Below are 22,326 nucleotides of genomic sequence, written 5' to 3'. Positions count from 1 at the left end.
TCTTACAAAACAGAGCATACATAAAGCCTTCTGCAAAAAAACAAAACAAAAAAAAACACGTAAAACCAACTTGGCAAGGTGCCAATGCGGCCATTAATACCGGCACTGGAGAGTGCTAAGCATTGCACATTCAGCACACTCATTCAGCAACTCCTGTTCATCTATTTTTCACCCGAAAATCTGCTTTTCCACCCAATATTGCCCGATGGTACCCCGTGTTACGGCTCCTGAAATAACTCCCCCACGATTTTTACGTGATTTTTCGCACGATTTTTACCCCACGATTTTCAAAAAGCATCAAACTCGAAAACACAAGGCCCAAAGCATACAATGCGCAGGAAAGCAGCAAAACGCAGTTTGCGGCTACTTCTTTTTCCTCATCTGACCTGTCGCATAGTACCTCAGTTTGTCTTTTCCCACAAAAACTGTGTCACCAAGCATTCTTTGGCCAGCTGTTCCACCGCAACACTATACTCTAAGCTTCAAGAAGGCACATCTCCAGGTTAAAAACAGGCACACTCACTGGAGCGGACAGCTTGTCTCGTCCAAATGCACTTTCCTAGGTCCCTGCACTTTTCGCATTCTGAAGCCAGGCAGGATCGCAGGGGGCACTGGCCAGGGTCGGCCACGAGGGGCGGCTGCGGACCATCGCAGTCCACCGCTTGTTCGCATAGGGATGACTGTCCTGCACGCACGCAGTGGCCTTTGCGGCAGCTCGTGCACCACTCGCAGGCCTGAAACGTGGGAATACCAGTGACATTAGGGGTTAAAGCTCCCTAGCTTTGTACGGTGGAAAGTCTACTTATCCGCAAAGCGGGATTTACGCGTCCGCGAGATTTTGCGGGTGAAAGAAAACGAGCAAGAAAAAGATAAAAAGCGCCGCGTTCCCTCAAGATCGCACACCAACTTGTCCTGCACGCTATTCAACGCAGGAAGAAAACTAGACTGAACCCTGCCGATCTCTCCCCGGCCGTTTGCCGTCGGCACGTTCAACCGTGGCATTGCAGTCGTGACTGATCGTGCTAAAATCACAAAAATGTCGCAGGTCCATCAAAATCCTTGCGTAGTCATGTCAGATATCAAATATTCTGCAACAGACGGACGATTCTTTACAGACGGACGGACGGGTTCTAGACAGACAACGGATGGACGGACGGACAGCAGGTTATGCGAGACACGGCCAATTCTGCAGAATCGCGGAAACCTAGAGGCCCTATTTGTGGTACACTCTGTGCCCCCCCCCCCCCCCTACACAATGTACCCAACGAGATAGCAAAAGACCTACGTGCTGGGCTTCTGGGTGAATGGGCCAGGATGCCAGGCAGTCCTCGCACGTCTCGTACTGGATGCAATTGCGATTGTCCAACCAGGCAGCGTCGCACACCTTGCCTGGTGCCACTTCCAGCGTGCCCTGGTGGTGTGTACAACTGGAACGTGCATAAATTTACCCATAATTCCAACATACCCTTCTCTTGGGGAAAAAGTGCAAAAATTTTCTCATAGTTTAAGCTCAGAAGATGCAAAGAGAACCATGCTAGCGGGCTTCATGACTGCTTCTGCTGCATCACAACCACAGACACAGACTGCCGTATGCTTAACTTAATGTGTTACAAATGTGAAGCATTGTTGCACATGGCACTGAGGCAAGCCACATGGTGTTCCCAGTAATGGACCAATTTCATTGTTTTGGCCTGCTTGATGTTTTGTACTTTGCTTTGGTTATTTGAGATTCATTGCTCCTTCGACTTTATTGTTTGTTTGGACTACTTAAACCATCTCTGCTACTCGCACAGCCTTAGCTTTCAAGTTTTATGGATGGGGCAAAGGTAGAATGTTTGTTTCAGGAGCAGTAAAACTGGGTAAAATCGGGCGTCATCGGTCACGAAAGGAGATTTTTGAGAGCTGTGCCCAATGTGCAGTGTTTAGCGTTCTCCAGCACCAATAATGGAGGCTAAAATTTGCACCTTACCACTTTCGTTTTTTGGGGGGTAAAAATGGGTGTTGCTGGGCATAACCGAAACACAAAGCACTAGTATTAAAAATGTGCTGCACACTTAACGTTGGTACAGCTATTGGCTATACAGCATGGACGTTGGTACAGCTATGCAAGGGGGTCCACCAAAGCAACATCACAACTCTTTTGTGAGTTGAGTGAGTTGGCCGACGTACCTCGAGGGCGTAGGGGAAGAACTCGAGTAGCAGTGTGTGTGGTTCCCGACAGAGTCTTGAACAGAGCAGTAGGAACAACCCACGTGACGTAGGCATCCCAGTCTTGCGCCGGAGAACAGCACGCATATGTCGTTGGGCACTGTCAGCCGGTACAGGAGCCCGCGTGGACGCTCGCTCGATCCTCCATACATGTACAGATGGCCGCCCAGGTGAGCAATGTCGCCGCCAGAGACAGGGTCTGGGATGCCGCCCAAGTGCTGGATGTCTGCACAGCAGAGATGGCGCGAGTTTCGGATGCACGCTCGAGGTGATATGGGTACAGTTCTTCATTTTCGAGTTTTACATTTTTTGGAAATGTAGCGTGTTTTAAAAAAATTAAAAACTCGGATGCCGTGTTCGAAGCGGACAGCTGAGGAGAAAACGTGCTTGCCTGGAAGGCATTCGTTACTTGAGGGTTTGGGAGTTCGTTTTAGAAAGGAATAGAGTTCACAAGAAAGAGCCGTTTCCCGTATTTATGTGTCAATTTCCCGTAAGGCGTATTTATGCCAACTAGGTCATGCCAGAGCAGGTACTCTTCCCCTCCCACATGGTGCCCCTTCTGTTGGGCAATGAGCCTGGTACCCCAGCTACGTTGAGTTTTACACAAACACAAATAACCCTATATGTGATGTGAGACAACATTAATGACAAGAACCAGACCCGTATCCCCTACCCGTACTTACGTGATATAGTGAAAAATTAACTTACAGGGGTCCTCTAACGAGACCCAGCGATTGCAGAAGAAGTCGTAGGCAAAGGGCTCCAGAATGGCATCTCCACTTCCGTTACGGCCCCCCACGACGAACAGGGAACGTTCCGTGATGGACGAAGCGTGGAAGTAGCGTGCCGGCACCTGGGAGACACGTGTTAAATTTTGCAAACTTTCAAGTGAGGGACAGGGAATGAAAAAAAATACCCTTAAGTAGACGGGGTTCGCGCGTTCGTCGGGGGGCAGCCTGGACCAGCGACGGGTGGGGAAGTGCAGGGCGTAGAGCGTGCCCGACACCACGGTGTGGTCGACGTCGTACACTACGCCGCCGAAGACGTAGATGCTCTTGGTGGGTGCGTGGTAGTTGCTTGTATGGCCGTAGATGCCTGAAATGAGACGTGCAGTTACAGCAATCGCCCTGAACAGTGCCCTGTTGAACAACAAGGTATACACAGTTTGTCGCTGTACGCTGCTATTACGCGTCCTTTCTCTGGAGACAGCACAGGCAGATCTCTTCAGTATGAGAATGACTCATGAGCTATGACTATCAACTAGTGCTTGCTCAAACATCATTTGTCAGAGAACCATGGTTCCCACTAAATTTGAGAACGAAAATTCAAGAGTGTTTTAAAGCTCAGTCGTCAGTCATATTGCCCGGGATGTAAAACACACTTCATGGCTAGGACTTCAATATTTAACAAAATCTTTATAAGCTACAGGGACCACACGACAGAATAGTGTGGAATAGTGACCCGTTCACGAAGGTGACTGAGCACTCCTGAATGTAAGGTCATACGATAGACGGGAAGGCTGATGAATACAACGGAGGGTGCCGTTTATTTCTCAGCCTTCTGGTTTCTGCAACCTGTTGCTATTGCTGTGAATGTTCCTCCTGTGGTTTCGAAACTACGGTTCTGTCCGAATAAGCAGAATTTCCACAGCAGCTCCGCAAGAGAAGGGTTTTCAAGGACTGTAGAAGTTTCCAGGGTTTTCCAGACCTCGACGACATTTGATATTTCCAAACCCCAGGACATTCGAGGGTTTCAAGTACCAGTGGGAACAGCGAAGAACTCACCAATGGGGACCGTGCCACTGGTGTTGAGAACCTTCCATTCACCGGTGGTGAGTCCGTACGTCAGCGTCTTCTCCTGGAAGCCATCCTTCGGCGAGAATCCTCCAACGAGAACGAGCCACTCATCTCCTACGCTGGTCAGGGTGAGCCCAGCCAGAGCAGGAACGTCCGGTGAGGTCTGGACATTAAAATGGACTGCCAGTGAGTGAGGCGTGCCTCGGATGGAGCAACATCGATTGTGTACCATCACTTCCGTCCAGGTGTAGCTGTGCGTAGAGAACTTCCAGAAGTCTCCCAGGACCCCTGTGCTGTTGATGCCTCCAAAGATATACATGTCCCTCCCCACCATTGCTGCCCCGTGAAACCTTCGTCCCGGAGGAGTCCTTCGCCCTCCGTTCTGTGGAAGAACCTGAAAGAAATGCTCGTGCTCCATCTTTCTGGACCTTCCAAATTACTACGAGGGACATGTCCTGCTTGCGACACACTTGTCTGAGATCTACAGTTGCAGTTTATCCTGTCTGGAGTCTTCAGCTGTTGCAAGATTGTTGCTTCTGACTAATAGACCCGTACGGCGTACCGCTTACGCTCAAACGCTATGACGGTAAAGCTTCTTCAGGGGCTGCAGTAGCTTTGAATGAAGGTTTCAGACAAGTGCGTCACAAGCAGTACATGTACGGCTGTACATAACGGCTTTGATTAAATGTGTTTCAAATAAAGCATATGCATATATGCTACACCGCCTTAGTTTATTGTGTATACTGGTGGCAGTATAGAAACTTGTAGCAAACACTGTAGTGCGCGTTATACATATCGGTTTTCTTTTTCAAATTCGGCACGTTTTCAGGGGTGCACGTTACACACGAGTGCACATTATACACCGGAAAATACGGTGCAAATCATGTGCTGAAATAAGCTGCAAGAAGCCACAGACCTTGTACTTGAATATTATGGAGACATCATCTGCTGTTTTCTGACAAAATAATCACAATCAATGGGAATCAATGGGAAGTAATGGGAAACTATGGTGTAAGGTCCTTATTTGTTTGCAGCCTGACCTCAGGCTGTGTTCTCCATGAACCTCATCCACCAGGTGGCCTGCATCCTCTCCATCGCATTCGTATATACCCCAATTTACGAATCATTTGCGACTCCTCAATTTTTAGCTCCAACAATTTTCCGATAAATTTTGGAAGCTCGCGCATCAAACGTTTGACTGTGCACGCTCGCATAGTCTGGAGCACATTTCGGCAGAACAGTACCTTGTTCCACCGTCCATCGTAAGCGAAATACACGTAGAGCGTGTCGCTGTCTGTTGTCATGGATGCTGTGCCTCCAAACAACCACAGCTGGTTGGGCTCCAGTGCCAAAAGGGAGTGGCCAAAATGGACGTCCGGAACGGCGGTGTCTGCCCGAGCTACCCTGGTAAAGTCAAAGAGCAGTTCCCAAGAGAGATGCTGTGGTCTGAGAGGAACGCTGCAGTCGGAGCCACTAAAGCCATTCTTGCAGCGGCAGACACGGTATACCTAGTAGAAAAAATTACTTAGTTGTGACAAGAGACGGGGATTCAACTGAAAGTAGACGCCACTCAATAAGTAGATTTATTTATTTACTGCCAAAAATCCCCGAGCATTACATGGGAGGAGTGGGGTTACATTCAAAAAGTAAAAAACAATAAACGAAGCAAGTGCTCAGCCAATGAAACTAAACACCATGTAAACTAGTTTGCGGGTTGATGCCGTACGCGCATCAATCCCATTTTATGAAGAGAAAACTACAGCAGAAAGTAACTCGCTGGTGCACTGCGTGCAATCAGCATTCATTTAGCTGGAAGCAGCACCAGTAGAGCACCTAGCTTACCGCGAAATTTTGCGGAACTGGCCACGTCTCACATAACCTGATGTTTCCGTAAAAGACCGCGTATTTTTCGCTGAATATTTTATATATTACAGAACTACGTAAGGGTTTCAATCGATCTGCAACATTTTCGCAGGTTTCACCCGATCGGTCGTGGCTGCAATGCCTGACGCGACAGATACTGCTGCCACTTACGTGGCTCGACGTGCCGCGACGAAAGAAAATTTGACGACAGTAACACCCGCAAGATATTGCCAGAGTTTAATCTGATTTGCTCCGCGCACCGAAAAGTTAGGAAAGGCTTCAAAAGCATGCAGAACGAGTCAATAAACGATCTTAGGAGACTGCTGCAATTTTTTTTCCGCTTGTTTTTTCTTGCTCGCGGAATCCAGTGGATTTGTTGATCCCACTTTGCGGAAAAAGTAATTTTCCGCTGCGGAAAGCATTCGTAAACCTCGCAAGTATAAGACAAATTAAATCTCCGGGTTTTCCCTAGGGCTTACCTCATCGCAGGAACCCTGCAGCGCAGATGCCGAACACCGACAGGGTCGCGACCTGGCCACACTGGGCAGAGGGCACGAGGCCGATCGAGACACCGGCCTGAAGGTGGCGTTAAAACCTTGCTCTTGCCGACGGCTCCTGCGGAAGTAGACGGAGAGCTGCGCCCCGGAAGAGGTCACCACAACGGGCGCCGTGGTGTTGGTCCCGCAGAAGGCCCCCAGAAGGTTACCGCGTGTGCCGCCGTTTGCGCGCACAAAGGGAGGTAGGCCGTCGTAGATGTAGACGTGGTTCTCCGGGCAGCGGATGTGCAGACCGGGGAGCAAGGTCAGCTCAATACTGCAGTTTCTCCTGAAACAACCGAAGCCGTCAGGAACGAGAACTACAGGTTTTCCCGGCGATTTTAATCCATGTGCCAGCTAGATTAATCCACGTGCCATGCAAACTTTATGGGGCACGGATTAATTTAGCTGGCACATGGATTAAAATCGCCGGGAAAACCTGGAAGTTCTGCCAACAGCACCTGGGTAGAGAAAGCCCGCTCACTCGTCGACGTGACGTAACAACTAAGGAGCCAGCCAATCAGGATCGTGTTTTCAATGGCCGCAGCCAATCACGGACGTGCTTTCAGCAGTCGTAGCCATGGAGACGAACCGCCGTCGTCTGCGAGGAGTGATTGAACGTCCCCGCGTAGTAAATGAGAAAAACTTTAAAATGAAAAGCAAAACGGTGTGTGTTGCACATTTTGTCTACAGATTTAAGCCTGCAGGTTCGAAGTCCGGCGCAATCACTTGCGAGTTCCTCAACGCGCAGAACGGCGAATCGCAGCAGTAGCAGACGAATTCCGACTTTATATGTTCACGCAGCAAAGGTGAGAGAGGAGGCAATGAGCAGGCCTTCGGTACCCAGGTGGCGCTAGTTCCGCAACCCGTGTTCCCTTACCCCAAGCCCGTTTCCAAGATCCAGAGGCAGTGCGGGGAGCGCATAGGTCTGGCCAACAGGGGACTTCCCAGACCCCCGGGGGCCTCCACCTGAATCCTGCCTTTCGGGGAGCAATCCTTGTAGCAACGGCCCTTGTTCCTGCGACGTAGCCAGGGTCAGCCAGAGTTACGCATGCAATGGAGTTTCGTGCTCACCTGGGGTCTCCAAAGAATCCTGGCTTGCAGAGTTCGCAGTGCTTGCCCTCGGTATTGTGCAGGCACCTGCAGTGCCCCGTACGGGGGTCGCAGGTACCGGCCGCGTCGTCCCCGTGCCCGTTGCAGCTGCACTTACGGCAGCCGAAGGGTGTTGTGGCGTTGCCGAACGCGCCTCTCCTGAAAAGCATGCCGGTGGGAACAATGTTGGCTCCATTTTATCTACAGAGCCTGAAGTTTTCAGGAAATATTTTTTTTTTCTAAATTCGAGGAGTAAAAATCGGGTAAATAAATGTGCGCCCTAAATTCGTGCAAGTTCGGGTGGAAAAACTTCCAGTACGCTAAGTTCGGGGTGAAATCTGGCTCGGTTACTGAAACTAACGGAACTGGTTCAGTACAAATGGCGGTGTAACTGCGTTTACTGCCAAACAAGTTAGCGTGCGTTCTTACAGACCGTCTCAGTGAGGGCAATTTGCTGGGTAAAAACCGGTTTTCGCCCGAAAGGGGCAACCTTCAATTTGGGGTGCAAATTCGGGGTGATAGTCGAGTTAAACCCTAAAACTTCATATTCTATTTATATCTGGTCAGAAAATCGTGAGACAAAAAATTTTTAATTACACAATGTAACCTGAACAGCTCTTTCAAGCAAAAATGACCCATTCAATTAGCAGTCGGGATTAAAAGCTGCACATTTCTTATGCAAAAGAATGCCGAGCATAAGATCGTGATAACGGCTTAGCTCGTCGACACGCAGTTACAACGTAGCACATCTGGAAAAACTTTTGACCTCACTGCACACACAAAACTCACCTGCACAGGTGGCAGTGCTTTCCTTCAGTGAGATCTTGGCAGTGGTCGCATATGTCGACACCTCGATCGCAGCGGCTGTGATTGTGGCATCCGCAGTCGATGTCGCAGCGGTACCCCGTCCAACCCAGCGCGCACAGGCAGCGGAAGTCCGGGGCCTCCGAGCAGTAACCATGGACGCAGGGCTCCGCGCACCTGCGGGCATCATGCAACAAAAATGCATCAACTGCTAACACGCAGAGCGGAGCAGACCCACGTCTTGAGGCAGGTCGTGTTTCCGTCCCCCTTGAAACCCTCGTTGCAGACGCAGTGGTAGCCCTCCGCGTCATCCACGCAGGTGGCGTCGGCGTGGCACCTGGCCATGCCCAGTTTGCACTCGTCAACGTTGGGGCAGCGAGCGTACGACCACGAGGTTGACTCGTGGCCCAGCTTCTCCGCCCATCTACTGCAGTTGCCTGCACCACGCAAATGCAGCAATGTAAGAAAACTTAAATAAAACCCCCGACACATGCAGTGTTTACACGCGCATAATTTGCTCACTTTTTTTCCTAAAAAAATAATGCAAAAGCTGTGGGTGCACAAACTGCACGGGATCATTACTAACAATGACACAATACTCCCAAAATTAAACAGTATCACGTATCAATGTTTTTAAGTACAGCTTAAAACCAAATGGAATGCCAAATGGAACCTCCAAATGGAATGCTATTGATGGTCGAAGTGGCAAACTCGGTTTGAAGGAATTTTTGCAGGCTGTATGCCCGCTCCTGCTGTACCCATGATAATAGCTGCAGTACGTATAAATAAATAAAGTAAGTCAATAAATATATATGTGCACCCCCGGGAGAGCCAGTACTGACATTTCCACTCCACTGCGCAAGCCTAAAAGCAGTACTGGTCTACCGCGCCTGCAGGGCTGCCGGCAACAGTCGGGTCAGCAAAATACTGGGTCTATTTCGGCTAACCTAATGACAAGATGCTCCGACACTCCTGGAAGCTGCCACCAAAGGCACTGACGATCAAAAGCATGCCATGTTGGCCAACTTTCATAAGTTCATGGCTTGTCAGTCCAGCATCTCTTACTGCACCTGTTTCGTAGTTCGAGTGACAGTATAGTCCATCGCCTCAGTGGACCAACGTCCAAATGCGGGGCGAAAAAACCACATGATACGCAGAAACCAATCGGCACCAAGATCGTAAGAGGCGCTGAGCTAAATACCCGCGCATGAAATTGCGGGTGTCGTATGAAATCGCAAATCGCGTGATCTATTCTTTTCTACATTATCAATATGACATCCGCGCCCACGCTCAACAGGATGGCGTCCTCACCTTGTGTTGGCCCAGCAAAACTCCCGGGCACGCAGACACCAACGGAAGGGTTGTGATCACTGCTACACCATCCGCACCCCAGTTTCTGCAGGCAGCTCCCGCAGTCACCCAGTGCTGAACAGTTGGGGCACTGGCCACCAGCGAACCTGGCTCCCCTGCGGGAAGACTCGCTGTACAATTGCTGAAGACACTGCTGTACCAATGCTCGGCTTGGATCCCAAGCAGCACGGCATGTTGGTCCAATATTGGACCAATCTTGGCAATACTGGCCCAATCTTGGTCCAATATTGGGCCAAGATGTTGTGCTGCTTGGGATGCCATCAACTGGCATCAAAAGGCAACGTAAAGCTCACTTGGGATTTAAATGGTCTTCGTCCACCCATTCCCTGCAGCCAGCGAACATGAACGAAGTCGTGTATGTGGAAAAGAGGAAGCAACTCTGCGTCTGCTCGCACCAGGCGCAACGTCCTGGGTCACCGAGGCAGGAAACGCAGCCCTCTCGCCTGCGGAAGATGCCCGTTGTCAGTGGATATTCGGTGATTACCCTAAAAAGTCCTAGCTCTACTTACGGGGATTTTTAGTACTGAAAAGCATCGCACCAATCCCTCTCACACCATCAATACAGCAAGTTACGTTTTTATTAGGCACACTCACCGATGGCAGGGAACTGGACAGTGGTCCTTCCGCCTGACGGCAACGTCCGAACGGCCTCTGCGGATGCAGTAGGCACCTTCCACGATCCATTCGCATGATGGGCCCTTCAAAAGTGGGGACCATTACTAAGTCGAGCGCTTTCTGTGACGAAAAGGCCTTAACTACAGGCACTGCAGTGGTCTTGAATAAGCCTTCATGTTGCTTGTACATCAGCACTACATAGTTGCACATTTATATGGTGGTTTTCCTGCGTCACTACAATATTGTCCAAGCTACACACAGCTGTTGTTCACTAGACCTTAAAGTTTAAGACCTTAGACTGGAAGGGCTTTTTTCTAGTGTCCTGTCGTAGATCAGACTTGAAAGCCCCTTCACTATGCCAGGATGTTTGCATTAGAAGAGCGCATTATAAATAGGACTTACGTGTGCAGGTTTTCGTTTTTAAAAATCGGGGCGGGTAAAAAAACTGGTTTTATTTCAGGAGCTGTGAAACACGGTAAAATAAGGCAATATTGGGTAGAAAATAAAAAGGGCACTTCCCACATTTCTGATGATCTTTTTGGGCACTTCTTTTTTATATTGGCACTTTGCCAAGTTATTTTTCGGGGGTTTTTTCGGGTATTATCTGGGGTGACGATGGTGCAGCAAATCAGGGGTAAAAAACTGGTTTTACGACGCTTAAGCGTAAAGCACGAGGCCCTACATGTGTTGTCTGCAGAAACCAGGAGTACCCTCAAGAGGTACTCACAGACACGCAGTCCTCGCAGTAGATGAACGTGGAACAGGAGATGCAGTGCGCAGGGTCCAGCACGAGCAGTTCGGGATTCCGGGTCGTCGAGGCGCAGGCGTGCCCCGGGAGTTCCCTGCGGGGGACGCAGGTACCCGAGGAACGGCACCAGCCGCAGGCGGCGTCACTCAAGCAGGCCATACAGTTGGTGTGGTTGCTGCAACTGAGGCCATTCAGGTAGGGCTCCAGGTACTGCACAGGGATCAGCTATAAAGGAGACAGGAGGCGTTCATGAAGCCACACCTCGCCCCACGAATCGCAGTAGAACGTACGGAAGGTGCATTGACGGCGTTCCACTCGAGCAGCATCTTCTTGTCGCAGGCCTTGTGGCAGAACTTGGCCGGCACGTAAAGGCGAAAATCCAGCAGGTACCGATCTCTCGGGGTAGGGGGCAGCAGGTGTCGTCCGCCCGGCCGCATGGCCTCCGTCCTGTTCAGCCCGTGTGAGGTTCGGTTGCCCACCACCTCCTGCGACAAAAGCTGATGTGAGAACCTGTTTTTTTCTTTTTTTTTGTTTTGCAACACTAAAAATATCAGTGTCGAACCGAAACGTTTTTCGGTTTGTTCGGGTTCCGGTTTAGTTCTGGAGTTCGCACGTATCGGTTCGATTAACCGGTTCAGAGGCTGTAAACCGGCTCGGAACCGGTTCGGGGGTTCTAATATGCTACAAAATTATAGGTAGCCACTACAAATTATATAAAGTCTCTTAGTTATGTTTTATATGAATTTTTTCAGTTTTTTTTTCAACCAGCCCCCAGGACCCCCTTTCATCCCTTCCCCGAGCAATGTGCCGCCAATTTAGGCAGGCAGACCACTCGAATCCCCACATCCCCCCCCCCCCCGCATCAACCCGAACCGAACCAGTATCCCGAACCGGTAACTGAAGTTTTTATGTCGGTTCGGTTCTGGTTCAGCTCCAAGGTGGAGCTAGTAATTACGGTTCAGTTCCAGCTAATAATTACGGTTAATTGCGGTTTTCGGTTCCAGTTCAGTTTGACGGTCTGCTAAACATTGCTCACCAAGTGTTGAGGCTGGTCGTCGAGACTGAGACGTAAAACCGCACGTCCATCGGAGGCACTCAGAAAAAGTCGCAGGGGCTCTGCTGGGGGAAGTCGAACCCCCCACGGATGCAGGAACCCCAGCAGACGTCCCATGTGCTCCCCGCCGTCCTGGCTGTGGTCGTCCTGCGTCTCGGCGACAAACACCAACGACTGCTTGGTGCTGTTTACGTAAGACACCTGGGTGGGTAATAAAATTCAGTGCAACCTATTCAGTGTTGGTACGAGCAAATATACGAAGATTTTGAGTATTTTGTGCGCATGATGGGGATATTGATACTATTATACAGCAAACTTCCGTTAATTCGATCTTGAAGGGAACGACTAATTTGATCGAATTATCCGACGTTCAAATTAACTAAAAAGGCAGGAACATGAACGGAGTAAATGTAACTTTTATTGATGAAAATAATCAGTGATCGCCTGCATATGAATTTCTTCCGTCATATTCCTATACATTTGAGCAATGCCACCACTCAAATTTTTGAACGTGTCAGAAGCATTAGACAAGATTTCTGTTCTCGCGTCTTCAAGTTTTTGTTTTTTTAGCATTTGCAGATGCAGACAAGATGTCGAAAGAGGGGATTTGGTTCAGTTTTCTCCTCAATACTGATGGGACATTTCTGTATTTACAGATTATGTATTTAAAAAAAAAGAAAAAACTTTCCACTCATGAAAAGGTGACATTTACGTATACCATTTCTCAGAGACTCTTTTATAACTGGGTACAGATGGACGCAAAAACAAATAGACTACAAGTAATGAAGAGACTTGGGAGGACGTATAAGGATTAAAGACACTCGCTACTTTTATTACATCAATAATTAAGGGGGTACTAGAAATAGATTTACAGTTAGGGGTCAATGTTTCGGCAGCAGCGCTGCCTTCAACAGGAACCAGTCCTGTTGAAGGCAGCGCTGCTGCCGAAACGTTGACCCCTAACTGTAAATCTATTTCTAGTACCCCCTTAATTATTGATGTAATAAAAGTAGCGAGTGTCTTTAATCCTTATACGTCCTCCCAAGTCTCTTCATTACTTGTAGTCTATATAGATATAAATCTATCTCCCTCATTGAACTAACCTCATCTGGCTGAGACAAATTGGCAGGATAGCGGTAACGAAGCAGAAGGAGCCCCGGACGGAAGTCGAGAGTGCGGCATTCTGGCAGGGAGGACAGGATGTGGCCCTGAGGGCCCCAGTATCCTTCCTCTTGGCCACGGCAAACAGCTGGAGGATCTGGCAACACAAAAAAGCTCTCACGTGTCTTGCATATGAGCACGATGGACGTTTGTAGGGTCGACGTATCATTACAGGCCCCGCGTCTTAGGGTAAAGTTCAGTAGCACCCGTCAGTACGAGCACTGGAGAACGCACTGAACATTCAGCCCAGCCACTTGTGTTAATCTCAAATGTGAGAAGCTCTCTGCAGCGAACCCTCATTCATACGACCACTACCATTCCCACGGATTTTGGTCGTAAAGCGAATTGTCACGCGAACGAGAAATCGTATCAAATCGTAAAAACGGGTTTTACCCTAAAATGCATGGCACTACTTATACGGGTGAACGTGCACAATTTCGCACTCCGCTCTGCCTCGTGCTAACTCATTTGTCGCTCTTCCGGGTTTTTTTTTCAAGCTCGAAGATCTGCTCATTCACGTGATATCCTATCAGACTTCACCCTGTTTTGCAGCTTTGAACATAAAGCCTAGTATTTAGGCCCGGGTTTGTGAAAAACATAGAAGCCAAAAATACGGGAGTGTACTAAATGTGTACTAAACGTGTGCTAAATGTGTACTAAATGTGTGCTAAATGTGTACTAACCGTGTGCTAAATGTGTACTAAATGTGTGGGTATGACGTGTGATTCCAGCCTAGACTCGAGAGTTTCCTCACCGGAGATGGGGTGGCACCTGGACGCCTCGACGCACCAGCCGCACACGCGAGGGCCCCCGCGGGTGGCGCGGATGGCATTAGCCTGGCCTGCCTGGCCCCACGCCATACACGACTGGCAGTCAGTCAAGGCGGGACACAGTCCCGGACAGTTCCCAAACAGTCCCGATGGACAGTCCTGTAATGAGTGGAGATGAGAGATTTAGGAAACAAGGTGCAAGAAAAAGAGAAAGACAAGACGAGAAAAACAGAAAAAAAAAAACAGAAAAGAAAAAGACCTGACCTCACTTCTCCGGCGATCCAGGCACATTTTGGAGTCGGTGCACCAGGCACAGGCAGGGTTTGATTTGCACGTGACTTTCATGCGGTACCTGAAAATCAATAAATCAATAAATACAATAAATAAATAAATAAATCGACAACATTCTGACCAACGTTTCAAAGCTATATATTACGTTATTATATACTATTATATATTGCTATTATTATTATAATTACTACTATATATTGTCGAGATCCCTGCGTTTAACTGCTCCAATAAGGCAGCCCTTTTACGATATCGAGAGATGGGGTAACTTTTTTTTTTTTTCGTTTCTTAGCAACAGCCCTGCTCAACTGAAATGCCCTGAAAAGAACTCTACCACTGAATATATCGAAGCTAAAGAGAAAAATGGCAGCATATTTTGGCACTGTGCCAAATGCATTTAAATTAGGTAACTTCATAGGGACGTCATTGGCAGTACATTTCAGGTAAAACTCTTTTCAAAACCGAATTTGAAACTTTTTTTTTTTGCATCGCTACTGCGGGTGTTAACACAATTTCATCATACATCAAACACAGTCTGGTAGCCACCTGGTGGTGACACACCAAAGGTCACGTGCTGGTCATGCCACGGGCGGACCTACAGCTATTGCTTTAATACCGTATTTACCTTCATCTCCCAAGTCAGACAATTTGGCCGTGCACAAACTGCGCGGTACATTATGCATCAACTTCAACAGCTCGCTTGCTTCTTAGCCATTTTCTCATTGCGCGGTAACGTTCGTTACAATATACGAACGACACAAAATTTCGAAGTTTTAAAGTGAAAGTGCGCACAAATCAAACAAAAGCACTGCAATAACTTCGATAGCACTGACGGTGTTTTGAAAGGCAACCGCCACGGTCGCACTGAGACGCGTGGGTCAGATATGTACGGCTAATTACGCGATTTTTTGTTTCGTTTTCTAGCCATTTTTCGTGTTAAACTAGGATGCACAAAACATGCGACTAAATACGGCAATCGAGAATGAAGTGACTCGATGCACAGAACAGTTGCAACAAATGCTTGTCTGCGTGGGAACACATTATTCTTAGACCCTGAAGTTTTAGGGTTAAACCCGATCTTTCCCCGAATTTGCGCCCCGAATCAAGGTCCACCTGTTTTGGGTTAAACCCGATCTCTACCCGCAAAACTGCACCTAAGCTATGCACCTGAGGGTAAAGACATACTAATTTTTCACAAAATACACGGTTGACCTCTACTTCTGATACTTCTGACACTCCGGATGAGCGCTAGAACAAACGTTTAAGCTGCAATGAAGCCCGATTTCTCCCCAAATTCAGTCTGATGGTAATTTTTACATCCGAATTTGCACGAATTTTTGACATTAAGTTATTATTGACCCGATTTCCCCCCCCCCCCCGAATTTGAAAAAAAAAAAAAAACCCCGAAAGCTTCAGGGTCTAAAATTTATTCTCAAACCATCTCACCGAACACATGTCGCCCAATCTGTCCTGGTGATGGAAGCCGGGAGGTGGAGTGCCCACAGCTCGGAGGTCATGAGGCCACGGTACCCACCCAGGACGATCAACGTGTGGCCCCGCCTGAAGGCAGCCACATGAGAGTGCAGGCCTGCGGGGCCGGATCGACGCGACTTGGCTGCAAAATTTTTCAACGTTGCGCTTTAGATCGACGTTACGTCACGCCTTAGTGATATTAGCGGGCCCTAGAACGCTCAAAAAGGAAAAAGGAAGATAATGGAAATCTGAGTGGGGTAAACGATAACGTTCTTGATGTGGCTGCTGGCTAGAAAAGCTGGTTGAGCGCAAAATATTTTACGCTTACTGACAAGATTAGAGCCGTGACTTAAAAAGCGGAGAGTGGGGGACAAAAAAAAATGACAACACAGATAAGGTCTCAAGAGATAACCGATGGGCAACAGACAAGGTCAATTGAGGCCCTAGCTTTCCACAAAACCGCAAAATTTGTGCAGAATTGTTAATTTACGAAATGAAGAATTAAGAATTAAATTAAGAATTTAAGAAATGTTAATTTTCCACTGCAGAAAGCTAGGGGCTTTGACTGTAATTACAATTATATGTCTTATTAAATCGGACTAAGTATCACTGGAACGTCCAAAACAGCTTCGACCAGGCAGCTCCCAAAGCCACTGCGGCGAAATTAACAGTTAATTAAACGACGCTTCAATTATTTTCAGGGACAGACCTTTCCCTGGGCTGAAAGCATTTACCTATGCGCAGGTGCGCAGAAATATTACGGTACAGAAAATCCAAAAATAATGTGTCCGCGAAGGATTGGCTTGGATTCGATTGGCTCACCTATCGATTCTCCGGCCATCTGCTGAAAAGGCACCCACTTGTGACAGTGGAGGTCGTACAGGTAAAGAGCATCGTCGAAACACTTCTCTTCTTTCGAATGTCTGTGCATGTAACCTCCCACAACCAGCAGGAAATCGCCCACCACCCCGGCCGCGTGGAAGGCCCGTTCCATCGGGTCCCCGGCGGACCTGGCCGGCTCCAGCTTCGTCCACCTGCTGGAGTCCACGCCAAACGCCCACAGAGCGGCGCTCAACTTGCTGAAGCGCGCGTAGTCCACTATCACTCCGCCGTGAACCAGGAGAGAGCGAGAGTCCGCGTCGTACACGGCCGCGTGCCCCACCAGGCGGGGACCCCCTCCCCCGTCTCTCACCCTCTCCCAGGGCGATCCGGACCGGGGGTCCAGCCGGAAGAGGGAGCCGAGAAACGCTCCGCCGTTTGTCCGTCCGCCGAAGAGGTAGAGCCACCTCTCGTCGACGACGGTCAGCGAATGCATGGCGACCGGCGGAGGGAGATCGCCTTCCGCATTTTCCAACGTCCACTCGCGCTTCACCACACTGTAGTACCACAGTTCGGACGAGAGCGATCCGTCCGCCGTCTCACCGCCGTGGAGGACCAGGGTGAGCCCGTGCAGCGCCACCGCGTGGCCCCACCTCGCGGACGGGCGGGGCGTCAGGTCCGAGAGGTTGCGCCACGCGCTCTCGTTGAAGTTGTAGACCACAAAGTCGCCGAAGACCCGGTCGAACGACCGCCCGCCGAAGATGTACAGCTGGTCCGTGTCGGGGACGTAGAGCCCCGAGTGACCGGCACGCGGGGGTAGCTCTCGGGAGAGCAGGTGCCATCCGACCGCGGAGTCGCTGGGGACGTCCGGGAGGCTGCACGACAGGCCCGAGAATCCGGGCGAGCAGCGACAGGAAGGTTGGGGCTCGGCAGCGCTGGAGCAGTTCCCCTGGGAGAGGTTTTCGTTGCAGTTCTCGGGGCACGGACTGTGAGAGCAGTCGACGCCCAACCAGGGGGCAGTGCAGTCGCAAGCACCATTTGTGCAACTGCCTTTTCCGCTACAGTTGAGAGGACACTCCGTGATGGAATATTCCGCAGTGAATCCCTTCAGGACATAGTTGGTGTCGCTGTACAAAAGAACCAGCATCTGCCGGAAGAAAGAATGGATTTTTTAATAATCTGAACTGCTTTGTTTTCTACGAATCTCCACTTTGGTAACTTTGTTTCCAAGATCTACGTTTAGAGCGACGGCTCTGTATAGATTGGGCGATTCCGGGTACTATAGATACACAACTGTGAAAGCTTACATGCACAGTTTTACTGTTAAGAACGTAACAAGTGAAAGTGAAAGTAACGAGGCACTTTTTGCGAAATTTGCAGAACAATATGTTGTATTTTTCGTTGTTATATGTTGTAATGTGTGACACGTAACAAACAAAAGTAACAGTAGCGAAGCACTTTTTGAGAAATTTTGACAAGAATGTGTTGTATTTTTCGTTGTAATACATTGTAATTTCGTTGTAATATGTGGCACGTAACAAATGAAAGTGACAGTAACTAAGCACTTTTTCAGAAATTTGCAGAAAAATATGTTGTACATTTCATTGTAATATGCTGTAATTCCGTTGTAATAGTATGTCGTAAGAAGCGAAGACCTCACTCTCACAAAAAAGTCACGGTTACAAACCAAATAAACCAATGCGTGTGCAAGACAGGCAGTCATCTGCTTTAGACAGCCAAACAGTATTTGAAACTTTGCTACGTGCTCCTTTCGTCAACACTCACGTGAGGGACGCTTGAGGACACGCTTGAGGGAAGCTACGCTGCGCTTACGAGTTTAATTCCTTTATTTAAGACATTATAGGAACAATCCGGGGTCGGATTTGACGCCCTGCAGCAAGAAGACAAAGACATAGAAGATACAGACTCTGCAGCGGTCCTGTTCACTACTTTCTATGTCCACGAAATTTTGACACGTAAATTTGATTGCGCAAGTTATGAAACACCTCCGATTCCTTTGATTCGTCAAATCTAACCACGCAAGGACATTTGATGGAACTTACCGATCCGGAAGAGGCGGTAACAACTGGAGGCAGCGCGGTTCCACTGAAGCTTCCTAGAAGAGGGCTGTCATAAGAGTCTCCGTCGTAGACAAACACGTGGTCATAGGCGCACTCGGTATCCATCTCTTGAAACTTCAACGTTATCCATGACTTCGAAGAACTTGCTACGAGAGACAGACACCAACGTGAGCAACCAGATTTTTAATAACAGGTCTCGGTGGTGGCTCTTGTCGGCCTGACAAAGGAATGACGGGTCTTGTTTTGTAGACGTCAGAAAAAGGTAAGGTACCTTGAACGAGCCATTCGCAGTGGGAGTCGTTACGGTAGTTGTCATTCCCATCAGTGATGATTCCCCAGGAGTCTGTGAGTACCTTGCGGTGCCGATTGCATGTGTCCGGCGCCTTTGCCTGGACGACGGCACACAGCAGTAGCAACGCCACCTGCCACTTCATCGCGCCCCGTTGTGGTCCATGACGTCCTCCAGGAGGACGATCCTTCGCCGGATTCGAGGCATCGCAGCGACTTCCGCCCGTGTCAAGCTCACCAAGTCACCTGACACCAGGGAAAGGATTGAGAGAAGCATCATCACTGCTTCGCCGTCAACAGATTTCACTCTGACCGGGAACTTTCGATATCGTTTGCTGCACTATTGAATGTCCTAATAAAATGTCACTTTGGCTGGACGACATGAACATGACACTACAGCCTATGTACATGCATATTCGTATGAAACACGATATGGGCCAAACACGATAGCTTCGTGTGACAGCTGAAAGGCGTTTTTAGGAAGGATCGCCGTCTACGTGCGTCACATAATTAATAAGAAATTTTGGGTATGATACAGCGAAGGTACGTCTGATTATCACTGCTAGGAACTGGCAACGCTTGGAACAAAACCATTAATTAGGTCTTCGTGTTCTGCTTATACCTATGGTGTAATAAACTGCTACTATGCACCTCCTTGACGAGCGTCCTACAGTTTCTGCAAAACTAGATGATTTACCTGCAGCAATCAAGTACTACAACGCTTCAACGAAGCTTTTCGGTCACACACTAATCACCTGAGAACTCTTGTAGAGGCGATCTTGAATCTGCCAGAGTCCTTCTGAGGAATGCATGACCGCTCTTCATACGGCTACTTTATTATATACATACTAAGATACCACAACAGAGAAAGACACCTCCACTAGTCGCATAAGGTCAAAATTACCCAGAGCTCACAGCAACTGGCAGGACGTAATATAACAACCATTCGCCGCCATTGCTAGGCGACGAATCAAGCATCAAGCCGAGTGAGCATCAACTCGCGTAGGAATGTAAAAATTAGTTGAACCTTAAAACACCCCGCAGTTGAACTTTAGTCTGACAATGTCTCGGCGAATGCTATTTGATGTCAATCGCCTCGTTAAAAGACCTAAATGGTGGAATGTTGTACTTTTTTCTCTATCTTGCGTGGACGTATAAATCTTGTGCTGAAGCAAGCTAACAGCAAGTAAACCGTTATTATAGAGCTATAATTAGTCAGAAACATGAAGTTCGCTAATTGATTTGACGGTATCTACAAAGTTGCAAGATGTGGAATTGTATGAGGGTATGGGGGTTAAGACGAGAAGCTTGCTGTGAGCTGGCAACACTGCAGAAATGGCGCCGCGCTGTGCGGCTGTTTACATCTTGTTGGCATCACTTATCGTAAGTTTGTCATGCTATAGAGCACTTTTTCGTGCGCGTTTCCATCGTACACATGCGTGTACAAGTATTCCGACGTTTACAAAAAAAAAAAAAATCTGTACTGAAGCTTACGTACAATCAGCGTTGAATGCAGCGGACGGTCTGACAAGCACACGTATGCTTGCAAGACCGATGTAATTCTTGAAACGTTTACTCGTAGATAGCAGTCTCTGAAGCAGAACTGTCAGCAGAAGAATGTCTCGGGCTGGGCTTCCGGAAACCCGACCTGGTGTGCTCTTCCTGTCAACGCTTATCCAGGTTTGACTTGGATATCCTGAAGGATGACTGTGGAAAATGCTGTCGGCAAACAGAAGACCGCGACACTGCTAAGGTTAGCCGCCTTCCCAGGTAGTACACTGCAAGTACTGACACGCTACTCATTTGCAGAAGTATGCCCAGGCCGTGTTGGAAGTATGCGCCTGCAAATTTGGCTACCTGCCCCAAATTGAAGGTGAATATAATGTGGGCCATATTTTAAACTAAGCTTGCTTGGGTGCATTTCAGCACTTCTCTCACATACCATTTCTCCTCCTAGCTTTTGTCAAGAGCTCACGGCCTAGTAAGTTTCCGAACTTCAACATCAAGTACCTTCGTGGAGCGGACCCGGTGATAAAACTCATGGACGAAAACGGAGAAGTGCAGGAGGAGCTAAATATCAAGAAGTGGGATACCGACACCATCGAAGACTTTTTACATCAACACCTCACATAGTTTATTCTCCGGCTTCTTTTTTTTTTTTTTAATCTGTTTTGGAGACCTATATCTGCATGTTTCTTTTGATACAGTTTTTGAGATGTCTCACGTAGACTGCTACAAAGACTCTGTGCTTTGAGCCGGAGCAACTGAGGAACGTGAGCTTAGGGCTGTAAACAACCTCCTGTTTGGTTACGTACGTTGCATGTATAGCGTTTGATACATTGAATCTTGTGAACCTTTTATAATGGTCATCACTAAGCGAAGAAATTTGGACATCATACCTTATGCTCAGTTACGGCAGCTTGGGTATTGTTCACTGATGTGATGGCATTATCGATTGTACAGTAGCATTTTTAGCAATAGAACATGACAATTGTTACAAAATATATCTTGATGTACTTCAATACTTGCATTGACAATGATATGAATAAAACCACTGCACATATAGTGTTGCTACACATATTGTAGCACTTGTTCTAATAGATCGCAACAGAATAACATAATTACAGCTGTCGCGATAAATCGCGTAAACACAAACGCTACTGTGTGGGTTTGTCGCTATTTTGGTAACTGCTGTTCGTGCCATAGCTTGTATTTTTCTGTTCCCATTCTGAGGAAAAGTTATAAGTAGTACCTTTGCGGCCGTTCCGACACGAATGGATATTACGATAATTCCTGTAACGGTCCTCCTCCATTTCGTAACGACCGTTCGGATAATACGATCATCGCTGTAACCGTAACTCGTGTTTTACGAATCTCGGTGTAAGGGGAACCCGCATAGAACGATTACAGTCGCTCTGAGAAAGAAACATGCAACGTTCGCTATTTTGTAGCGATCCTACACTCTGAACTGTGCCGACAAACCCACGAGACAACGCAAACAGCGCAGCCAACGGCATGATGCGAGCTTGGGTCACTCCCTATAGTGATCTCTCTGGCGGCGGGCATTTGAGCCATTCAGCTGCGGGATCTGCGTCCCTGCATCGGCCAACGTTCCGAATACCTCGTGCTGCTCGACAGATTGCGTGCCTTGTGACGTCTCTACACTTTCGACGAATGCGCGTCCGGCTATACCGGTACGGATATAGCCGCCAGACTAGGAGTGTGGAGGCATACAACCCTTTACATTACGACACCCTCACGAATAATCCTCGCCACACTATGCAACTCCCCTCGACCGTATACAGTCAAACTCCTTTATAGCGAACACCTTTTTAACGAAAATACCTTTACTGCAATTT

At 48.3% G+C, this 22,326-nt stretch overlaps 2 protein-coding genes across 2 annotated transcripts in view; one reads left to right on the top strand and one right to left on the bottom strand.

Moving 5' to 3' along the window:
- The window catches only part of LOC135368909 (multiple epidermal growth factor-like domains protein 8), a 28,816-nt gene extending 8,903 nt beyond the window's left edge, over positions 1 to 19,913 (bottom strand). The window contains exons 1-27 of the mRNA XM_064602463.1: positions 19,723 to 19,913; positions 18,951 to 19,213; positions 18,662 to 18,825; positions 16,602 to 17,745; positions 15,753 to 15,921; positions 14,283 to 14,370; positions 14,003 to 14,177; positions 13,191 to 13,345; positions 12,070 to 12,288; positions 11,324 to 11,518; positions 11,013 to 11,258; positions 10,265 to 10,368; positions 9,964 to 10,113; positions 9,611 to 9,765; positions 8,538 to 8,736; positions 8,285 to 8,476; positions 7,478 to 7,654; positions 7,284 to 7,421; positions 6,347 to 6,692; positions 5,249 to 5,512; positions 4,234 to 4,398; positions 3,993 to 4,167; positions 3,125 to 3,303; positions 2,917 to 3,061; positions 2,170 to 2,434; positions 1,286 to 1,427; positions 524 to 734 (exon numbers count right to left, since the gene is read on the bottom strand). Coding sequence (XP_064458533.1) covers positions 524 to 734; positions 1,286 to 1,427; positions 2,170 to 2,434; positions 2,917 to 3,061; positions 3,125 to 3,303; positions 3,993 to 4,167; positions 4,234 to 4,398; positions 5,249 to 5,512; positions 6,347 to 6,692; positions 7,284 to 7,421; positions 7,478 to 7,654; positions 8,285 to 8,476; positions 8,538 to 8,736; positions 9,611 to 9,765; positions 9,964 to 10,113; positions 10,265 to 10,368; positions 11,013 to 11,258; positions 11,324 to 11,518; positions 12,070 to 12,288; positions 13,191 to 13,345; positions 14,003 to 14,177; positions 14,283 to 14,370; positions 15,753 to 15,921; positions 16,602 to 17,745; positions 18,662 to 18,825; positions 18,951 to 19,113 — 5,725 coding nt within the window. The 5' untranslated portion in view covers positions 19,114 to 19,213; positions 19,723 to 19,913. The remainder of the gene's footprint in view (positions 1 to 523; positions 735 to 1,285; positions 1,428 to 2,169; positions 2,435 to 2,916; positions 3,062 to 3,124; positions 3,304 to 3,992; positions 4,168 to 4,233; positions 4,399 to 5,248; positions 5,513 to 6,346; positions 6,693 to 7,283; positions 7,422 to 7,477; positions 7,655 to 8,284; positions 8,477 to 8,537; positions 8,737 to 9,610; positions 9,766 to 9,963; positions 10,114 to 10,264; positions 10,369 to 11,012; positions 11,259 to 11,323; positions 11,519 to 12,069; positions 12,289 to 13,190; positions 13,346 to 14,002; positions 14,178 to 14,282; positions 14,371 to 15,752; positions 15,922 to 16,601; positions 17,746 to 18,661; positions 18,826 to 18,950; positions 19,214 to 19,722) is intronic.
- Positions 19,914 to 20,256: 343 nt separating this feature from the next.
- Positions 20,257 to 21,545, top strand: LOC135367974 (selenoprotein F-like). The gene is made up of 4 exons (XM_064601063.1): positions 20,257 to 20,350; positions 20,550 to 20,720; positions 20,777 to 20,840; positions 20,925 to 21,545. Exons 1-4 carry the CDS (start codon positions 20,303 to 20,305, stop codon positions 21,098 to 21,100), a joined length of 459 nt encoding a protein of 152 aa, XP_064457133.1. The 5' UTR covers positions 20,257 to 20,302; the 3' UTR covers positions 21,101 to 21,545.
- The last annotated feature ends 781 nt before the right edge of the window (positions 21,546 to 22,326 follow it).

This window comes from Ornithodoros turicata, chromosome 9, assembly GCF_037126465.1.
Source record: "Ornithodoros turicata isolate Travis chromosome 9, ASM3712646v1, whole genome shotgun sequence".
NCBI classification, from domain to species: Eukaryota; Metazoa; Arthropoda; class Arachnida; order Ixodida; family Argasidae; genus Ornithodoros; species Ornithodoros turicata.
The sequence above is the reverse complement of the archived record's forward strand: the minus strand, read 5'-3'. Positions and strand labels throughout refer to the sequence as shown.